This window comes from Salmo salar, chromosome 04 (assembly GCF_965601325.2).
Source record: "Salmo salar chromosome 04, fSalSal1, whole genome shotgun sequence".
NCBI lineage: Eukaryota > Metazoa > Chordata > Actinopteri > Salmoniformes > Salmonidae > Salmo > Salmo salar.
The window spans coordinates 55,780,050-55,802,094 of record NC_138294.1 but is presented as its reverse complement, the minus strand read 5'-3'; the positions used below and the strand labels follow the sequence as shown (position 1 = coordinate 55,802,094).

At 44.2% G+C, this 22,045-nt stretch overlaps 2 protein-coding genes across 2 annotated transcripts; both read right to left on the bottom strand.

The window, feature by feature from the left end:
* Nucleotides 1-265: 265 nt before the first annotated feature.
* Nucleotides 266-11,828, bottom strand: LOC106603343 (ras-related protein Rab-4B). Its single transcript, XM_014196901.3, has 8 exons — nt 11,671-11,828; nt 11,249-11,329; nt 10,783-10,897; nt 5,952-6,014; nt 5,690-5,844; nt 5,498-5,593; nt 5,208-5,374; nt 266-2,290 (listed from the first exon to the last, which is right to left on the bottom strand). The coding sequence occupies exons 1-7, from the start codon at nt 11,684-11,686 to the stop codon at nt 5,256-5,258; spliced, it is 645 nt and encodes a 214-aa protein (XP_014052376.2). The 5' UTR covers nt 11,687-11,828; the 3' UTR covers nt 266-2,290; nt 5,208-5,255.
* A 253-nt stretch (nt 11,829-12,081) lies between these two features.
* Nucleotides 12,082-20,786, bottom strand: rtn2b (reticulon 2b). Its single transcript, XM_014196900.3, has 7 exons — nt 20,637-20,786; nt 14,651-14,861; nt 14,172-14,310; nt 13,814-13,883; nt 13,530-13,576; nt 13,354-13,412; nt 12,082-13,126 (listed from the first exon to the last, which is right to left on the bottom strand). Exons 1-7 carry the CDS (start codon nt 20,647-20,649, stop codon nt 13,018-13,020), a joined length of 648 nt encoding a protein of 215 aa, XP_014052375.2. The 5' UTR covers nt 20,650-20,786; the 3' UTR covers nt 12,082-13,017.
* Between the last annotated feature and the right edge of the window lie 1,259 nt (nt 20,787-22,045).

The window sequence follows — 22,045 nt, the reverse complement described above, 5'->3', positions numbered from 1 at the left end:
AGTGTATATATACACCATTTTGAAAAAACCTCTTCAACCACAACCCTAATGTTGATTTATGCAACTTTTCTCTTTGAACATGAAAGGTGCTGGAGCTTGCCTCTCCCTTTAACCCAAGGTGCTGGAGCTTGCCTCTCTGGCTCAATTTAACCACTGAAGATGATTCATCCTATGTTGATGTGTATGATCTGACTCCGGAGCAGGGGGGTGTAAAATTTGTGTCAGCCACACTCATACAAATAGAAAGTGATAGAATGAGAAAGTGTAATGAATTTGGTTTAATTATTTATTAATTCAAGCTCATACAGGCTTTGCAAAGGAGGGGCAGTTCTTCAGTTCAATAATTATATTTAGCACACAAACGTCACATGTAAGATCATAGTCCAGATATGCATCTACTAAAAACAATCACACAAACAACTTTAAAAATTGAGATACTCACGTTTGTGCTTTACTTCGGTCCATCAATGACAATCTGGTTTGATTGGATTTAGATACGGCCTCAATCCTTTCATAATCATTGCACAATACCGCACACATGTAAAATACATCATATTTGTTTCCCCCCGAACCTGAAGTTTGATAGTCATTCAGAACCAATGCATACATACATACATACATGACTGTAGGGCTTGCCTCCAACTCCTAAACTACATGAACAAAAGTATGTGGACACCTGCTCGTCAAACATCTCATTCCAAAATCATGGGCATTAATATGGAGTTGGTCCCCCCTTTGCTGCTATAACAGCCTCCACTCTTCTGGGAAGGCTTTCCATTGATGTTGGGACATTGCTTCCATTCAGCCACAAGAGTATTAGTGAGGTTGGGCACCGATGTTGGGCGATTAGGTCTGGCTCACAGTTGTCGTTCCAAAACATCCTAAAGGTGTCCGATGGGGTTGAGGTCAGGGCTCTGTGCAGGCCAGTCAAGTTCTTCCACTCCGATCTCAACAAAACATTTCTGTATGGACCTCGCTTTGTGCTTGGGGGCATTGTCATGCTGAAAGAACTTTACAGTTGGCACTATGCATTGTGGCAGGTAGCATTCTCCTGGCATCCGCCAAACCCAGAGTCCTTCGTCGGACTGCCAGATGGTGAAGCGTGGTTCATCACTCCAGAGAACGCGTTTCCACTGCTCCAGAGTCCAACAGCGGCAAGCTTTACACCACTCCAGCCGACGCTTGGCATTGTGATCTTAGGCTTGTGTGGCTGCTCGGCTATGGAAATCCATTTTATGAAGCTCCCGATGAAGTTTTTGTGCTGACGTTGCTTCCAGAGGCAGTTTGGAACTCGGTAGTGAGTGTTGCAACCGAGGACAGATTATTTTTACGCACTTCAGCACTCGGTGGTTCCATTCTGTGAGCTTGTGTGGCCTAACACTTCACGGCTGAGCAGTTGTTGCCACTTCACAATAACAGCACTTACAAATGACTTGGGCAGCTGTAGCAGGGCAGAAATTTGATTAACTGATTTGTTGGAAAGGTGGCATCCTATGATGGTGTCACGTTGAAAGTCACTGAGCTCTTCAGTAAGGCCAATCCTTTGATAATGTTTCTCAATGGAGATTGCATGGAGGTGTGCTCGACTTTATACACCTGTGTCTGAAATAGCTGAATCCACTAATATGAGGGGTCCACATACTTTGTGTGTATGTATATATAAAGTGTATTAACGGTCAAAATTGTACACAAACATTCACACAGTACTGTATGTGTACACTGACTACCATAAGTTCCCTGCTTTTTTACAGTCTCAAAACATTGTACACCAATGTCACAAATGTTATTTCCTTTTGATATATTCACAACAGCTTAACACAACCAATAAATAGGCTAAACTTTTACAGAGATCGAACACAACTAAAAGTCTGGTGTTGTGTTCCTTACACCATGTCAGTCCCATCACTGTCTACAAGCTTTGACTGGACTTTCACCAGCTTTATATCAAGAGACATCAATAGAGTGAACAGTGAGAGGTGTATGAGCTGCTGTAGCTGTTGCTTCTGAGTAAAGACATTAAAAACAAACATCCTGATGTGTGTGTCCATGGGCCTGGCTCTGTGATTGGTCAGGTCTCTCTGCTGAAGTCACTTGTAGTCCCTGGCGATGCGCAGCGGAGCAGTAGTCAGAGAGAGACAGGCCTGGAGAAGAGTAGCTCAATGACTGGACCCAGATACTCACATCACAGTTCCTGATCAAGACGCTAACCCAGCCTTAAGTTCCACACAGGGTCTCTCCAGCAATTTTCCAGGGGCAGGGGTCAAAAGTCACAGGGCAGTCCTCTAAAAGCCTGAGTGTGCAGAGACGGTTAAAGGAAAGATGTACACCGGGCAGAGCGAGATTTAACAAGTTCAGCCCAGTTCACTAAATACCAATAATCTAACTGATCTAGGGCTGTCCCGACTAAAGAGGGAGCCAGAGATCAAGATAACCAAAATTTAAAAAAACCTTGACCATCCTCCCTCTCCTACTGGCTTTCACAAATTCTGCCATTACTCTCCTGAAGTTGTCAGTAATAGGCTACACGAGGAGTCAGCAAACTTTCTCATGTGGAATGCCAATTTATTCGACCGATTTGCGTGGCAGTTCATATGCACATTTTCGTAGAACAGTTTAATTTCATTTATAATAACTTTTTCATATCTCAAAATCATTGTCATGTGGTTAATCAAAATTCTATCCAAATGAAAATGATACAAACCTAAAGTTACTTCTTCTGCCATTGCCAAATATGTAAAAATAGCCTATAAAGCTAACAAATAAAAATATTGCAGCCTGCAGGTAGAAAATGTCCTGATAAAAATAAATATCCTATAAATCACATTGGCTACGCATGGTCTGTCTTCAACCAACTGTCCTTGCAACATTGTAACAAATATTCTGGGCCCTCAGAGATTCCATGTCAGTGAGCTCAGGACAGACACAGCTGTAGGCTATTTGGAATAAGAAGTAATCAGGTAGAACTATTTTATGACCAGAGAATGACATTTTTCCCTTTCACGCTGAGTGGTTATCGAAAGGGAGAGCACTGGAAAGATTTTCAAATATATTGAGGAACTACTGTCATTCTCAATGGATAGAAAAACAGACTTCGATTGTCAAGAGCTTGCAAAGCTGTCATGAAGGCAAAGGGTGGCTACTTAGAAATCTCAAATATAAAATATCTTTTGAATTGTTTAACACTTTTTTGATTACTACATGATTCCATATGTGTTATTTCATAGTTGAGGTTTTCACTATTATTCTACAATGTAGAAAATAGTAAAAATAAAAAACCCTGGAATGAGTAGGTGTGTCTCAACTTTTGACTGGTACTGTATGTAATGGGGAATTGATAGACACTAACAATCAAACGCAAAAAAAAATCTATGAAGTTATGAAACAATGAATATGCACAAATTGGATTTCTGGAGAGAGAAGTGCATTGTGCAGCCACACTCCCTTCTTTGACTGTGCCATCCCCGCGGTCTCTGAAATGGATTAGTTCACTGAGATGGGCGCGAATAAGACAGGTGTCTCGCGTGCCAACAACAAAAAAATATTATAACACGCGCACACACACACACTAACGTTCAAAAGTTTGGGGTCACTTAGAAATGTACTTGTTTTTGAAAGAAAAGCAGATTTTTTGTCCATTAAAATGACATCAAATTGATCAGAAATACAGTGTAGACATTGTTAATGTTGTCAATGACTATTGTAGCTGGAAACTGCTGATTTTTTTATGCAATATCTACATAAGCATACAGAGGCCCATTATCAGCAACCATCACTCATGTATTCCAATGGCACGTTGTGTTAGCTAATCCAAGTTTATCATTTGAATAAGGTTAATTGATCATTAGAAAACCATTTTGCTCTGTTGTTCTGATTAAAGAAGCAATAAAACTGGCCTTCTTTAGACTAGTTAAGTATCTGGAGCATCAGCATTTGTGGGTTCGATTACAGGCTCAAAATGGCCAGAAACAAAGAACTTTCTTCTGAAACTCAGTCTATTCTTGTTCTGTGAAATGAAGGCTATTCCATGTGAGAAATTGCCAAGAAATTGAAGATCTCATACATCGCTGTGTACTACTCCCTTCACAGGACAGCGCAAACTGGCTCGAACCAGAATAGAAACAGGAGTGGGAGGCCCCGGTGCACAACTGAGCAAGAGGACAAGTACATTAGAGTGTCTAGTTTGAGAAACAGACGCCTCACAAGTCCTCAACTGGCAGCTTCATTAAATATTACCCGCAAAACACCAGTCTCAACGTCAACAGTGAAGAGGCGACTCTGGGATGCTGGCCTTCTAGGCAGAGTTGCAAAGAAAAAGCCATGTCTCAGACTGGAGATTAAGATAAGCAAAAGAACACAGACACCGGACAGAGGAAGATTGGAAATAAGTTGCAGAAAAAATGAAAATATGCTGGAGGAGTGTTTGACGCCATCTGTCAAGCATGGTGGAGGCAATGTGATGGTCTGGGGGTGCTTTGGTGGTAAAGTGGGAGATTTGTACAGAGTAAAAAGGATCTTGAAGAAGGAAGGCAATCACTTCATTTTGCAACGCCATGCCATACCCTGTGGACGGCACTTAAATTGTAGCCAATTTCCTCCTACAACAGGACAATGACCGAAAGCACAGCTCCAAACTATGCAATAACTATTTAGGGAAGAAGCAGTCAGCTGGTATTCTGTCTATAATGGAGTGGCCAGCACAGTCACCTGAACCAAATTGAGCCGTTGTGGGAGCAGCTTGACCGTATAAAGTGTAAATGTAAGAAGTGCCCATCAAGCCAATCCAATTTCTGGGAGGTGCTTCAGGAAGCATGGGGTGAAATCTCTTCAGATTACCTCAACAAATTGACAACTAGAATGTCAAAGATCTGTAAGGCTGCAAATGGAGGATTCTTTGACGATAGCAAAGTTTGAAGGACACAATTATTTCAATTAAAAATCATTATTTATAACCTTGTCAATGGAACTCATTTCATGTATGTTTACATGGAAAACAAGGACATTTCTAAGTGACTCCAAACTTTTGAACGGTAGTGTACATATGCTACTGCTCGACTAAAGAAAATGTTGGTCGACCAACAGCCTATCGACCAGTCGAATAATTGGGGACAGCCCTAAAATGATCACACTAATAGATTATCAATTGAAGAAATACAAAACACTTGTAAGGAGCCATACTTATCAGTGTAGGTTTAATACAAACTACTTACCTGGAGACATGGGATCTGTGTGTCTTAGAGCTGGGTTAGCATTAGCCTTTAACAGTTGCACTGATCTCTGCCCTGTTCTGAGCCAGCCTGTGGCGACTGGCGAAGCTGCCTCACCGTCGTATCACCATACTGGATCCCTGAGCCCATCCGCTCTGGGTCTAACTCACCTACAGAGGAGACACGTCGACATATTAAACATGAGAAAACTCATCCAAAGATACACAGTTAGCACTTCAGCTAATGTGGATGCCTATATATCACTAGTGCACTACATTGCTCTGCGTTATTACCTGACTCTATCTTGTTGAGGATGGTGCGACCACATTTGAGGAAGGCCTCCTCCACGTTCTCTCCGGTGAGGGCGCTCGTCTCCAGGAACATCACTTCTGTTTTTATAACAACATGGAATAATTAAGTAATCAATCTCCTTTATCTATAGTCACAACCATCACTCAGTATGCAGGGTCATTAAGCTACATTACCATTCTCCTGGGCAAAACGGGATGCCTCAAGGAAAGTAACCTCTCTGTCAGCTTCCAGGTCCTTCTTGTTCCCACAGAGGATAATGACAATGTTTGGACTGGCCAGTGTCCGAGCGTCTGTCAACCAGTTGGTCAGGGCATTGTACGTTTCCCGACTTGGATACACAGAGAGACACAGAAGTATATTCAAGTAAAATATTATATGGATCCACTGTCATCTAATATGGGGTTAATTTGGGATTAGTGTAAATCAGGGTCTTACCTGGTGATGTCATAAACCAGGAGAGCCCCTGCTGCCCCTCTGTAATAACTGCGAGTCACTGATCTGAGGTCAGGGGAAACAAGAGTGTCAGACAGAGGAGCCGTCTCTTTACAACATCATGATGTAGAACATTATGTAGCATCCACTAATACTTAGGTCAAAGGGAAAGGTCGGAAACAACAAGTCCATTACGCTGATCCTCAACACAGGGGCCCCACAAGGGTGCATGCTTAGCCCCCTCCTGTACTCCTTGTTCTCCCATGACTGCGTGGCCACTCATGCTTCCAACTCAATCATCAAGTTTGCAGTCGACACAACAGTAGTAGGCCTGATTACCAATAATGACAAGAAAGGGAGGAGGTGAGGGCCCTGGTGGAGTGGACCCAGGAAAATAACCTCTCCCTCAACACCAACAAAGTGAAGGAGCTGATTGTGGACTTCAGGAGACAGCAGAGGGAGCACAACCCCATCCACAGAGCTGCAGTGGAGAAGGTGGAAAGCTTCAAGTTCCTCGGCGTACACATCACTGACAATCTGAAATGGTCCACCCACACAGACAGTGTGGTGAAGGCAGCGCAACAGTGCCTCTTCAACCTCAGGAGGCAGAATAAATTTGGCTCCTAAGACCCTCAAACTTTTACAGATGCACCATTGAGAGCATCCTGTCGGGCTGTTTCACCGCTCGGTACAGCAACTGCACCGCCCGCAACCACAGGGCTCTCCAGAGGGTGGTGCAGTCTGCCCAACGCATCACAAGGGGCACACTACCTGCCCCCCAGGACACCTACAATACCTGAAGTCACAGGAAGGCCAAAAAGATCAAAGACTACAACCATCTGAGCCACAGCCTGTTCACCCCGCTATCATCCAGAAGGCGAGGTCAGTACAGGTGCATCAAAACTGGAACTGAGAGACTGAACAACCTGATGGTCACTCTGACAGAGCTCTAGAGTTCCTCTGTGGAGATGGGAGAACCTTCCAGAAGGACAACCATCTCTGCAGCACTCCACCAATCAGGCCTTTATGGTAGAGTGGCCAGACAGGAAATCACTCCTCAGTAAAAGGCACATGACAGCTCTTTGGCCTGAATGCTAAGCATCACATCTGGAGGAAACCTGGCACCATCCCTGCCTTGAAGCATGGTGGTGGCAGCATCATGATGTGGGGTTGTTTTTCAGCGGCAGTACTGGGAGACTAGTCAGGATTAAGGCAAAGATGAACGGAGCAAATAGAGATCCTGATGAAAAACTGCTCCAGAGCGCTCAGGACCTCAGACTGGGGTGAAGGTTCACATTCCAACAGGCCAACGACCCTAAGCACACAGCCAAGACAGCATAGGAGTGACTTTGGGATGTCCTTGAGTGGCCCAGCCAGCCTGGACTGGAACCAGATCGAATATCTCTGAATAGACCTGAAAATAGCTGTGCAGCAACGCTCCCCATCCAACCTGACAGAGCTTGAGAGGATCTGCAGAGAAGAATAGGAGAAACTCCACAAATACTGGTGAACCAAGCTTGTAGCGTCAAACCCAAAAAGACTCGAGGCTGTAATCGCTGCAAAAGGTGGTTCAAGAAAGTACTGAGTAAAGGGTCTGAATACTTATGTAAATGTGATATTTCCATTTTTATTTGTAATAAATTACTGAACATTTCTGGGGTATTGTGTGCAGATTGAGGGTAAAAAAAAACAATTTAATCAATTTCAGAATAAGGCTGTAACGTAACAAAATGTGGAATAAGTCAAGGGATCAGAATACTTTCCGAAGGCACTGTATTATATTCATTATACTCTGGACTTAGACAGGGGAAAAAAAAATGGAAAAACGTATTTGATCCCCTGCTGATTTTGTACGTTTGCCCACTGACAAAGAAATTATCAGTCTATAATTTTAATGGTAGGTTTATTTGAACAGTGAGAGACAGAATAACAACAACAAAAATCCAGAAAAACGCATGTCAAAAACGTTATAAATTGATTTGCATAAATGAGGGAAGTAAATATTTGACCCCCTCTCAATCAGAAAGATTTCTGGCTCCCAGGTGTCTTTTATACAGGTAACGAGCTGAGATTAGGAGCACACTCTTAAAGGGAGTGCTCCTAATCTCAGTTTATTACCTGTATAAAAGACACCTGTCCACAGAAGCAATCAATCAGATTCCAAACTCTCCACCATGGCCATTACCAAAGAGCTCTCCAAGGATGTCAGGGACAAGATTGTAGACCTACACAAGGCTGGAATGGGCTACAAGACCATCGCCAAGCAGCTTGGTGAGAAGGTGACAACAGTTGGTGCGATTATTCGCAAATGGAAGAAATACAAAAGAACTGTCAATCTCCCTCGGCCTGGGGCTCCATGCAAGATCTCACCTCGTGGAGTTGCAATGATCATGAACGGTGAGGAATCAGCCCAGAACTACACGGGAGGATCTTGTCAATGATCTCAAGGCAGCTGGGACCATAGTCACCAAGAAAACAATTGGTAACACACTACGCCATGAAGGACTGAAATCCTGCAGGGCCCGCAAGGTCCCCCTGCTCAAGAAAGCACATATACATGCCCGTCTGAAGTTTGCCAATGAACATCTGAATGATTCAGAGGACAACTGGGTGAAAGTGTTGTGATCAGATGAGACAAAAATGGAGCTCTTTGACATCAACTCAACGTGTTTGGAGGAGGAGGAATGCTGCCTATGACCCCAAGAACACCATCTCCACCGTCAAACATGGAGGTGGAAACATTATGCTTTGGGGGTGTTTTTCTGCTAAGGGGACAGGACAACTTCACCGCATCAAAGGGACGATGGACGGGGCCATGTACCGTCAAATCTTGGGTGAGAACCTCCTTCCCTCAGCCAGGGCATTGAAAATGGGTCGTGGATGGGTATTCCTGCATGACAATGACCCAAAACACACGGCCAAGGCAACAAAGGAGTGGCTCAAGAAGAAGCACATTAAGGTCCTGGAGTGGCCTAGCCAGTCTCCAGACCTTAATCCCATAGATAGTCTGTGGAGAGAGCTGAAGGTTCGAGTTGCCAAACGTCAGCCTCAAAACCTTAATGACTTGGAGAAGATCTGCAAAGAGGAGTGGGACAAAATCCCTCCTGAGATGTGTGCAAACCTGGTGGCCAACTACAAGAAACATCTGACCTCTGTGATTGCCAACAAGGGTTTTGCCACTAAGTACTAAGTCATGTTTTGCAGAGGGGTCAAATACTTATTTCCCTCACTATAACTATAAATAACTATAAGCACCAGTGACTCAATTAATAAAAAACGGGTCAGATGAAGCAGATGCTAAGCTACAGGCCTGATTTGCTAGCACAGACTGGAATATGTTTCGGGATTCCTTCGATGGCATTGAGGAGTACACCACATCAGTCATTGGCTTCATCAATAAGTGTATCGATGACGTTGTCCCCACAGTGATCATACGTACATACCCCAACCAGAAACCATGGATTACAGGCAACATCAGCACTAAGCTAAAGGCTAGAGCTGCCGCTTTCAAAGAGCAGGACTCTAACCCGGAAGCTTATAAGAAATCCCGCTATGCCGTCCGACAAACCATCAAACAGGCAAAGCGTCAATACAGGACTAAGAATCGTACTACACCGGCTCCGACGCTCGTCGGATGTGGCAGGGCTTGCAAACCATTACAGACTACAAAGGGAAGCACAGCCGAGAACTGCCCAGTGACACGAGCCTACTAGACGAGCTAAACTACTTCTATGCTCGCTTCGAGGCAAATAACACTGAAACATGCATGAGAACACCAGCTGTTCCGGAAGACTGTGTGATCACGCTCTCTGCAGCCGATGTAAGACCTTTAAACAGGTCAACATTCACAAGGCCGCAGGTCCAGACGGATTAACAGGACGTGTACTGCGAGCATGCGCTGACCAACTGGCAGGTGTCTTCAATGACATTTTCAACATCTCCTTGTCTGAGTCTGTAATACCAATATGTTTTAAGCAGACCACCATAGTCCCTGTGCCCAAGAACACTAAGGTAACCTGCCTAAATGACTACCGACCCGTAGCACTCACTTCTGTAGCCATGAAGTGCTTGAAAGGCTGGTCATGGCTCACATCAACACCATTATCCCAGAAACCCTAGACCCACTCCAACTTGCATACCGTCCTAACAAATCCACAGATGATGCAATTTCTATTGCACTCCACACTGCCCTTTCCCACCTGGACAAAAGGAACACCATTGTGAGTATGCTATTCATTGACAACAGCTCAGCGTTCAACACCATAGTACCCTCAAAGCTCATCAATAAGCTAAGGACCCTGGGACTAAACACCTCCCTCTGCAACTTGATCCTGGACTTCCTGACAGGCTGCCCCCAGGTGGTAAGGGTAGGTAACAACACATCCGCCACGCTGATCCTCAACACACTAACATGGTCCAAGCACACCAAGACAGTCGTGAAGAGGGCACGACAAAACCTATTCCCCTCAGGAGACTGAAAAGATTTGGCATGGGTCCTCAGATCCTCAAAAGGTTCTACAGCTGCACCATCGAGAGCATCCTGACTGATTGCCTCACCGCCCTGGTATGGCAACTGCTCGGCCTCTGCGGCCTCCGACCGCAAGCCACTACAAAGAGTAGTGCGTACGGTCCAGTACATCACTGGGGCAAAGCTTCCTGCCATCCAGGACCTCTATACCAGGCTGTGTTTTTTGTTGTTGGTTAGGGGCTTGTAATTAAGCATTTCACTGTAAGGTTGTATTCGGCGCATGTGACTAATAACATTTGATTTGATCAAATGAACATCCTGCTGGGATATCAGATAACAAGCATCCTGTTAATTAGAGCTACCTACCGGAATCGCTCCTGTCCAGCTGTGTCCCAGATCTGCAGCTTGACTGTCTTGCCAGCGACCATTACCACCCGGGAGCCAAACTCCACCCCGATGGTGTGGCTGGAGTCCTGCTTGACTATATGGGACAGAACAGACAACACAAAACAAAACAGACTCTGTTGCACGTGGTGGTAGAGAAGCTTTGCTGGCATATTTAATGTTGTCTCATACAGCCTAATGTAAATGTATAGTAAACATATCCAAAAACGTGGTAGTGATACCCTAATATAACATTACAGTACCCTACTATAACATTACAGTACCCTACTATAACATTACAGTACCATACTATAACATTACAGTACCATACTATAACATTACAGTACCATACTATAACATTACAGTACCATCTCCATGAGGGCAGTGATCTTTAAGACGTGCATATGCTGTTTCTGGAAGTTATCAATTTAATAACATTTTCACTTACACTTGTTTTCTATAAATTGATGGAGAAGACAGGATTTCCCTGATCCCGCACTTCCAATCACCAAGAATTTAAAAAGGAAATCTGGAAAAGAACGAAGGAGAATAAATAATGATTACACATTTACTACATCACACGACTACAACAGACTGACCACATGGAAGCAGCCAAGAGCAGAGACGTTGAAAGCCGCGATGTCTTTTTCTCACAAATCAAACAGAAGCAGTGGTTAAGGTTCCTGACGACGAGTGTTACAGATCTAGAGAACTAGCTAGCCATCTTATAGACTGACAAGTTGTAAGTAATGTTTACTAAGTTGCTAGCTATAGGCGGCTGTCTAGCCTACAAGCTTCATCTTGTTTCTTATCCCAGACGAAAGAACAACCCGCATAGCATATAGTGACGCCAAGTATTGCTTTGCTTACCATATGTTTCTGTCATTTCCTTTGATGGATCCAAGCTCTTCAAGTGCTGAAATGTCAATAAGTAACTTATTGGCCTATCAAATATTGCCACAAACCCGTTTAATCAGACGGATTCATCCACATAAATTGTTTTGCCATCCAAGACAGACGCGCGTGATGACGACAATTGCAACGCTCTAGCTACGTACAATTATTTGTAGAAGGGCACGCATCATGGACTGTAGGCTTGTAGCATGTTAATCAATATTTTATTCTCAGTGAGATGATAACATAAATTCAGTTATGTTTCTGATAATTATTTAGGCAAATATAATTGTAGAATTATTTCATTTGATGAATAATCAGTGTAATAGCCCTGAGTATGTAATGTGTGTCTGTCTCTCATCTTCCTTTCAAAAAAATATTCATTGATAGGAGCAGTTTCGAAATGTTCAAACATTTCCTCAACATTTATTCAACAATTTAAACAAGAATCAAGAAAAAGGGAACAATTCAGTTTAATTACACTTTTGAGTAAGCACCAATCATTGAATATGCACCCATTCTTACACTTTGAGTGTACTTCCAAAGTAAATTATAAGGCATGTGGTCAGATGGCCAGTGTTCACCATGTGTGGTCTTAAGATGGCAAGTGTTCTGTGGTATCACACCCCCCAACTCCCCAAGGTGAACTAGTTGTCTTTTAGATTTCACAGAAAATTCCCTCCCATATAAACATTGCATTTGTCTGTAAACATCTTTAGGTTACCAACACCAAACACTGGATTTGAAAGCTTGTTCCCATTCACAGACACCACAATGGGAAAATGGAAATATAAAGCACAAGTAGCCTTCCAAAGAACACTCACACCCCCATGAGGTCCTTGTTCCCCCTCCCGTCACACCCCCATGAGGTCCTTGTACCCCCTCCCGTCACACCATGAGGTCCTTGTACCCCCTCCCATCACACCCCCATGAGGTCCTTGTACCCCGTCCCGTCACACTCCCATGAGTTCCTTGTACCCCCTCCCGTCACACCCCCATGAGGTCCTTGTACCCCCTCCCGTCACACCCCCATGAGGTCCTTGTACCCCCTCCCGTCACACCATGAGGTCCTTGTACCCCATCCCATCACACCCCCATGAGGTCCTTGTACCCCCTCCCGTCACACCCCCATGAGGTCCTTGTACCCCCTCCCGTCACACCATGAGGTCCTTGTACCCCCTCCCATCACACCCCCATGAGGTCCTTGTACCCCCTCCCGTCACACCCCCATGAGTTCCTTGTCAGAGTTTCCCAGCCCCTGGTCTGATAAGATGTTATGAATGACCCCCCTCTTTTCCCATAGATCCCCCTTTCTCTTTCTTATCACTTTGACTTTTGTTTGTGTTTTGGGGCCAGGGCTGGCACAAGGTTGGTGGTTGGAGCAGGTTTAGCCGCAGTAGAGGGTCTCAGCGTACTGCACAACCTCTTAAACCTGCAGAGACAAAAATGACGGTGTCAAAAGGGGGAAATCAGTTATTTTATACTGCGTCAAAAATGTTGAGATATTTATGTGTTGAGCATAGTTTCTGGGTTATTGTGACCTGAATGTTTTAAAGAACATAATATGAAATGTCCCTGTAGGGTTTAGTGAGGAAATTAGCCATATGAAAAATGAAAACAGTCATATCAGTCATTTCAACAGGCTTGTTCAGCACTTACAAGCTTTTGATTTTCCTCAGGAGGCCGTTGACCTCTTTGCCAATCCTCTTCATCCGACCCTGTCACCGATACACAAGTGCATATTAAACACAGTCCTTTGGTTGCTGCTGTAATGTGGATTACATTATAATTATCTACAAGCAGAGTCTGTGAACAGCAGGAGCTCTCTGCCTCACCTGCATTTGTTTGTAGAATAGAGGAAGAGAGAAAACACAGATGACACCTGCGAAAGAGACATAGAAGGAAATCAGATCAACAAACTATGTTCACAGGCATTATTTACATATAGCTTTATGACAGATCAGAGGTGATGGGTGAAAGTGAAGTATGAATGAAACAGAGAGAGAAATGTAGCATGTTATGGTATTAGAGCATAATCATGTATGAGGGTAGTGCTATAGGACGGTGTGGTGTAAAACATTAAGATAGAGAGGTATTGCATGGATCAGAATGGTCTCACCAACTATCACCAGGGTCAGTCCGTTGGTCGTGATGCCCACATAGACCAAGACGCACAGCAGCAACGCAAACTGACAACAGAAAAACATTTGTTTAGATTGTCATCGTTTGGAATAGGTAGAGATAGCACGTGAGTTTACGAAGCAACGTATATGTTTTGTTGATATATTGTATATATTGCATCTGTCCAATTGCTGATTGCCCTCAGGAGGACCAGTTATGTTGTCTGACTCAAGTGCTGGTGATTGTGTGACTTCAACCTTTAGCTTCTTCCCCAATCCCTACACATATTTACATAATTACAGTAATACAGAGGGTTTTTTTGCGTTTTCAGAGGGACATTGACAGTGGCCCCTGACCTTGATGGAGTCCATGATGCTGCCGATGAAGAGCAGGCGTTTGAGCTCTGTGACGGCAAAGGCAATCATCAGCACCACTTCCTCCACCACCAACACTGTCTCCTCATCTGTCAGAGAGCTGTCGTCTCCTATATAAGACCTGATACCACACACACACACACACACACACACACCCCTAGTTTACAAGAAGCATTTTCTACCAACAGATGCACAGAGCCATACACAGATGGCTGTTTGTGTGTGCGCGTGTGTGTGTGTGTGTGTGTGTGTGTGTGTGTGTGTGTGTGCATGTGTGTGTGTGTGTGTGTGTGTGTGTGTGTGTGTGTGTGTGTGTGTGTGTGTGTGTGTGTGTGTGTGTGTGTGTGTGTGTGTGTGTGTGTGTGTGTGTGTGTGTGTGTACACAGATGGCTGTTAGAGTGATATGATATGTCTCTCTATATATAAACTAGAGCATGGTAACTGCTGTAAACTGTACTCACTGGAAGGGGTGCACTCCTTCAGGGTTCTTACGTATCAGCTCTAGGAGTTTGTAGTAGAGGCGTAGGGGGAAGGTGAGACACATGATGGCCATACACAGGTAGGACAGCACGGTGATGGCACTGAACTGGAACAGGCTGGCCAGGCCTATCACCAGCCCTGTGAACACCAGCCCTGTCTTCCCCACGTCCCGCCAGTAGATCAGCTCCACTACTGCAGAGAGACAGAGAGAGGATGGACTGTGTATAGATCATTGATACATTCATTCATCCATCCATTAATTCATTAATTCATTAGTAAGTGGTGGAGGACAACAAGTGAATGGAAGAGAAAGATAGATGAGTCGTACAGATGAATAAGTGTGGATGTCGGGGCTGGTATTCAGACTGATCTGGATAAGCGATTTACAGATGTAGGAGCTTAATTTGAGCCAGTTTGCAACAGCAGGAAAATAATCTTGCAGCAACAGGAAATGTTAATTATTATGTGGATTATACTTAATGAAAAATTTTTGTAGTGGTTGAGACATTTTTCGTTAGGGCAAATCAAGTCTTATATTTTAAAGTGGAAATTACAAACTTTAGAAGCCTTTTTAAACTTTGAATGCACTACACGTTTGTATTTCCTGCTGTGCAGATAAATTCTCAGCAACTAAAGAGTGCTCAAATTAAGATCATACAATTGTTGGAAGAGCAATTGAGCTCATCTGATGTCTGGAAGGAAAAGAGACAGAGAAGTTCAAACCACTCTTATAATATTGGAACTGTGGTGAATGCTGTGGTCAAACAAGGGATAAATGCAACATGTCTTTGATAATTAAGTAACAAGTTACATCATTGGGCAGTGATACCATTGCCTCAGCCCTGACTGTTGGTAATACAAGTTTGAAATATGTCAGTTACATTAGCTGAACACTGACATTGTGGATTAAATGAGGACAACAAGGGAGTTACAAGGGAGATATCCCCAGCACATTTAGTTAATAGCCATCTTAATTCATTGAGTGCCTTCTTGTATTATATTATATTATCTAGTTTGGCTCCTGGATGCTGATTGTCTGAAAGCTATGGTATATTTAAGCAATAAGGCCCGAGGGGTGTGGTATATGGCCAATATACCACGGCTAAGGACTGTTCTTACGTATGACACAGCGCAGAGTGCCTGTATACAGACCTTAGTCGTGGTATATTAGCCATATACCACAAATCCCCGAGGTTCCCTATTGCTATTATAAGCTGGTTACCAATGTAATTAGACTAGTAAAAATAAATGTTTTGTCACTCGTGGTATACGGTCTGATATACCACAGCTTTCAGCCAATCAGCCTTCAGGACTCAAACCACCCAGTTTATAACAGACATTATAAACTGTGTGGTTCGAGCCCTGAATGCTGATTAGCTGGAGACCGTGATATATTGGCCATGTACCAGACCTACTCGGGCCTTATTGTTTAAATATACCACGGGTATGACGCAAAACGCTTGTTTACTGTTCTAATTACGTTGGTAACCTGTTTATTTGATAAAATAAAAACTCAATGAGATCAAATAGAATAGTAATTTATCAATAATATAATTAAGCAATAAGGCACCTCAGGGCTTTTTGGTATACAGTATGGCCAATATAGCACAACTAAGGGCTGTATCCAAGCATTCCGCATTGAGCTGTGCATAAGAACAGCCGTTAGCCGTAGTATACTGGCCATACACCATACCCCCTCGGGCCTATATTCTATTCTATTTAATGTCACTGAGTTTTGATTTTATCATATTTTTCTCTATCCTCCTGATTCCTGCTTACAAGCAAAAACTCAAACAGGACGTACCAGTGATGCACACAATAAGCTACAGGACTGTTTCGCTGGCGTAGACTGGAATATGTTCCCGTGATTCATCCGAAGGCATTCAGGAGTTTACCACATCAGTCACCGGCTTCATTAATAAGTGCATCAACGAAGTCATCCCCACAGTGACCGTGCGTACCATATCCCAACCAGAACCCATGGATTCCAGGCAACATCTGTACTGAGCTAAAGGCTAGAGTTGCCGCTTTCAAGGACTGGGAAACTGATCTGGACGCTTATAAGAAATCCCGCTTCGCCCTCCGATGAACCATCAAACAGGCAAAGCATCAATACAGGACTAAGATCAAATCTTACTACACCAGCTGCCGCTTGTCGGATGTGGCAGGGCTTGCAAACTATCACAAATTACAAATGGAAACACAGCCGCTAGCTTCCCAGTGACGCTAGCCAACCAGACAAGCTAAATGCCTTCTATGCTCGCTTCGAGGCAAGCAACACTGAACCATGCATGAGATTACCAGCTGTTCCGGATGACTGTGTCATCTCTGTAGCCGATGTGAGTAAGACCTTTAAAGGTCAACATTCAGGGTTAACATGTTAGGTTAACATTCACAAGACTGCAGGGCCAGATAGGTTACCAGGACGCGTACTCAGAGCATGCGTACCCAGCTGGCAAGTGTCTTCACTAACATTTTCAACCTCTCCCTAAACCAGTCTGTAATACCTACATGTTTCAAGCAGACCACCATAGTCTCTGTGCCCAAGAACACCAAGCGTAGCACTCACATCTGTAGCCATGAAATGATTTGAAAGGCTGGTCATGGCTTACATCAACACCGTCATTCCAACACTATCCTACCACCCCAACACATCCACAGATAACGCAGTATCTATTGCACTCCATACTGCCCTTTCCCACCTGGACAAGAGGAACATCTATGTGAGAATGCTGTTCATTGACTACAGCTCAGCGTTCAACACCATAATGCCATCCAAGCTCATTACTAAGGTAAGGACCCTTGGACTAAACACCTCCCTCTGCAATTGGATCTTGGAGTTCCTGATGGCCCGCCCCCAGGTGGTGAGGGTAGGCAACAACACATCCGCCACGCTGACATGGGGGGCCCCTCAGGGGTGCGTGCTTAGTCCCATCCTGTACTCCCTGTTCACCCCATGACTGTGTGGCTGCACATGACTCCAACACCATCATTAAGTTTGCTAAGGACACAATGGTGGTAGGCCTGATCACCAACGATGATCAGACAGCCCCTCCCTCAACGTCAGCAAGACAAAGACCCCTTGACATTTTCCACATTTTCTTACATTACAGACTTATTCTAAAATGGATGAAAGAAAAAAATCCTCAGCCATCTACACACAATACCCCATAATGACAAAGCGGAAACAGGTTTTTAGATTATTTTGATCTACATAAATATTCAAACCCTTTTATGAAACTCGAAATTGAGCTCAGGTGCATCCTGTTTCCATTGATCATCCTTGAGATATTTCTACAACTTCATTGGAGTCTGTCTATATAAGGTCCAACAGTTGACGGTGCATGTCAGAGCAAAAACCAAGCCATGAGGTCGAAGGAATTGTCCATAGAGCTCAGAGACAGGATTGTGCCAAGCTTGTAGAGTCATACCAAAGAAGACTTGTGACAGGATTGTGTCGTGGCACAGATCTGGGGAAGGGTACCAAAACATTTCTGCAGAATTTAAGGTGCCCAAGAACACAGTGGCCTCCATCATTGTTAAATGGAAGAAGTTTGGAACACCCAAGACTCTTCCTAGAGCTGTTGGGCCTACCAAACTGAGCAATCGGGTGAGAAGGGCCTTAGTCAGGGAGGTGACCAAGAACTTGATGGTCACTCTGACAGAGCTCTAGAGTTCCTCTGTGGAGATGGGAGAAACTTCCAGAAGGACAACCATCGCTGCAGCACCCCACCAATCAGGCCTTTACGGTAGAGGGGCCAGACGGAAGCCACTCCCCAGTAAAAGGCACATGACAGCCCGCTTGGAGTTTGCCAAAAGGCACCTAAAGACTCTGACCATGAGAAACCAGATTCTCTGGTCTGATGAAACCAAGATTGAACTCTTTGGCCTGAATGCCAAGCGTCACGTCTGGAAGAAACCTGACCTCATCCCTACGGTGAAGCATGGTGGTGGCAGCATCAGGCTGTGGGTATGTTTTTCAGCGGCAGGGACTGGGAGACTAGTCAGGATTGAGGGAAAGATGAACAGAGCAAAGTACAGAGACATCCTTGATGAAAACCTGCTCCAGAGCGCTCAGGATCTCAGACTGGCGTGAAGGTTCACCTTCCAACAGGACAACTACCCTAAGCACACAGCCAAGACAATGCAGGAGCGGCTTCAGGACAAGTTTCTGAATGTCCTTGAGTGGCCCAGCCAGAGCCCGGACTTGAAGCCGATCGAACATCTCTAGAGAGACCTGAAAATAGCTGTGCAGCGACGCTCCCCATCCAACCTGACAGAGCTTGAGAGGATTTTCAGAGAAGAATGGGAGAAACTCCGCAAATACAGGTGTGCCAAGCTTGTAGCGTCATACACAAGAAGAGTTGAGGCTGTAATCACTGCCAAAGGTGCTTCAACAAAGTACTGAGTAAAAGGTCTGAATACTTATGTAAATGTGATATTTCAGTTTTTTGTTTTTTATAAGTTAGCAAAGATTTCTAAAAAACAGTTTTTGTCATTATGGGGTATTGTGTGTAGATTGATGAGGGGGGGAAAAACTATTTAATCAATTTTGCAATAAGGCTGTAACCTAACCAAAAATGTCAAGAGTTCTGAATACTTTCTGAAGTCACTGTATGTACATATCTACCTCAATTACCTTGTACCCCTGCAAGTCGACTCGGTACAGGTACCCTGTGTATATAGCCAAGTTATCATTGCTCGTTGTGTAAATCATTGCACTGTGTACTCCATGTATGTGATGAATAAACAAACTTGAACTTATGGCTTGTTTATTGTGTGCCTAATGCCTACAGTACCAGTAGCCTATATGCTTCTTGAATTAACAAACGTCAAATGGCGAGTTGAAGATATATGGTCTTGTCACGCTCGTCAAAATGAGTAGACCAAGGCGCAGCGTGCGTAGAGTTCCACATGTTTTATAAATAAGAAACTCACCAAAAACAATACAGAACAAAACGAAACATGACGTTCTGGGCTGCTCACAGGCAGCTACACAAAAACAAGATCCCACAACTAAAGGTGGGGGGGAAAAAAGGCTGCCTAAGTATGATTCCTAATCAGAGACAACGATAGACAGCTGCCTCTGATTAGGAATCATACTCGGCTCAACACAAAGAAATATAAACCATAGAATGTCCACCCCACACCCTGACCTAACCACCTAGAGAAATAAACCGTCTCTCTCACAACACATAGCTTACAGAGACATGTACTGTATTTATGGTTCTGTTCACAACACATGACCTCTTAGGGTAGTTAGGAGACACACACACACACACACACACACACACACACACACACACACACACACACACACACACACACACACACACACACACACACACACACACACACACACACACACACACACACACACACACACACACACACAATGCATTAAGTAGATTGTGCAAATGCACAGGAGATCTGCAGTAAAGCTGAAGAGTCCTTTCGGCAACAGCTGAAACTCCCAATGAGCTCACTAACACTAACAAGTGTAAATCTAGAGGGGAAATTATTTGATTTAAACTAACATCCAGGAATCTTTCACAGATAGAGCCCAGTTCCCTCCTACACCCCAACCCTTAACCCTAAATACCCAGCAGCTGTGTCCATAATGATTCACCAACATGGCCAAGACAGATGAAATATTTGACGAGTAATCACTCCTCAAAGACAGATCAGGAGAAAGAGGCTTGCTAAGCACCATTCTGTCAGCAACTTGTTTTGTTTTTGTTGTCTATCCCTCTCTACACTAACTGTAGGTCTCTTTGCCTATATCAGTGACCGGATTAGAACTAATCTTCCTGCCCACCTGCCCATTAGCAAAGCCCCTGAGGTGGGCATGGGATCACAGAGGAGTCCTTCTCCCCTCTCACTGGTCCCACAGCCAGCTGGTCACATCAGCCCATACACAGAGGCCAAGTCTACCTAAGGCAAAGTCACACATTTACACCGTCTTACCTTTGGTGGCCATTTCGGCAGCGGATCACTGTGCAAACCACCCCACTAGCTTACTCTGCTGCTCACTAATCTCCTAGACCCCCTGCACTCCTATGGCCCTCGCTAGGATCTTTTTTTGTCCTTACCATCCCTGTCAGCAGAACAGGGCCCGGCTGGCCTACTTTTATCCTGCCAATTGGATACCCCCTCTTTGAGGGCACACACACACACACACACGCACAGACACACACAGATACACACAAACACTCACACACACTAACACACATTCATGTAACTTGGGGAACCTGAGACGTCAATATGTGTTTTAGTGCAGACAGTTCCTTGGTCTCCAGAGAGATCCCTGGTTCCTTGGCCTGTCTGTTATGCAAAACAAAAACCCCTCAGTCAATCAAATGAACAGGTTTTCGAAGTAGGCCTACCACTCTATTAGATCACACCAGAGGTTAGTATTTATGTATAGGCATTTAATCGTTATAGGACTTACAGGTTGATTGATTAGGATTTGAAGAATATATAGCCCAAATAATACAAATCCCTCATGTTACATTCATATAGAAAAGCACTCGCATGAAGACACAAAATAAGGTTCCCCATCATTACTGTGTTCTATTATAAAATTACAAATGAAATCATAAATGCTATATCATCATGCGTTTTCACATAAATCTCACAAATCAAAAAATTGTTGTGCTGTAGATTTAGGTCAGTTTAAAACTCTCTCTAATTACTGCTTAGTACAGTCTAATCACTTAAAATCACTGTAACTAGTCATTCAAATCTGTTCCGTTTTTATTTGCATATGAGTTATGAGTATGAATAGTGTCAGGCAGGTTGTTCTAAATAAAGACTGGCCATGGCCAGAGCTAAGTGCGTCATGCACAGATTCAGCTCAAGGCAAAGTAAAACACTACAAATGCACCACCTCATGACTCATAGTGGATTTCAATGGGAGCATCAGTGTGCATAATATAGATGAGCCTTCTCTCTCTCTCTCTTTCTTTCTCCCTCCCTCCCTCCCTCCCTCCCTCCCTCCCTCCCTCCCTCCCTCCCTCCCTCCCTCCCTCCCTCCCTCCCTCCTTTACTCTATTACTCTATTACTCGCAGCCCCTCCCTCCCTCTCAGTCCCTCCTTCCTTCTCTCCCAGTCTGTTCCTCTCACATGCTGCCTGTGCTGCTGTTATAAAAGACTGATGCTTCTGGCTCCTCTAATCTGCAGGCGTAGACGCCTGATAATCCAGACTCATCAAAGGTCGAGATTAGCAGAGAGCTGGGTGGGGAGGGATGGAAAACAGAGGCACAGATAGGAAGACAGGGAGGGAGGGAGAAGTGACAGCGCATGCATGACAGCGATGAGCTATGCTGCTCAGGGATTGGTCTACATAAATAGCCAACCAATCACAGATGAGGCAA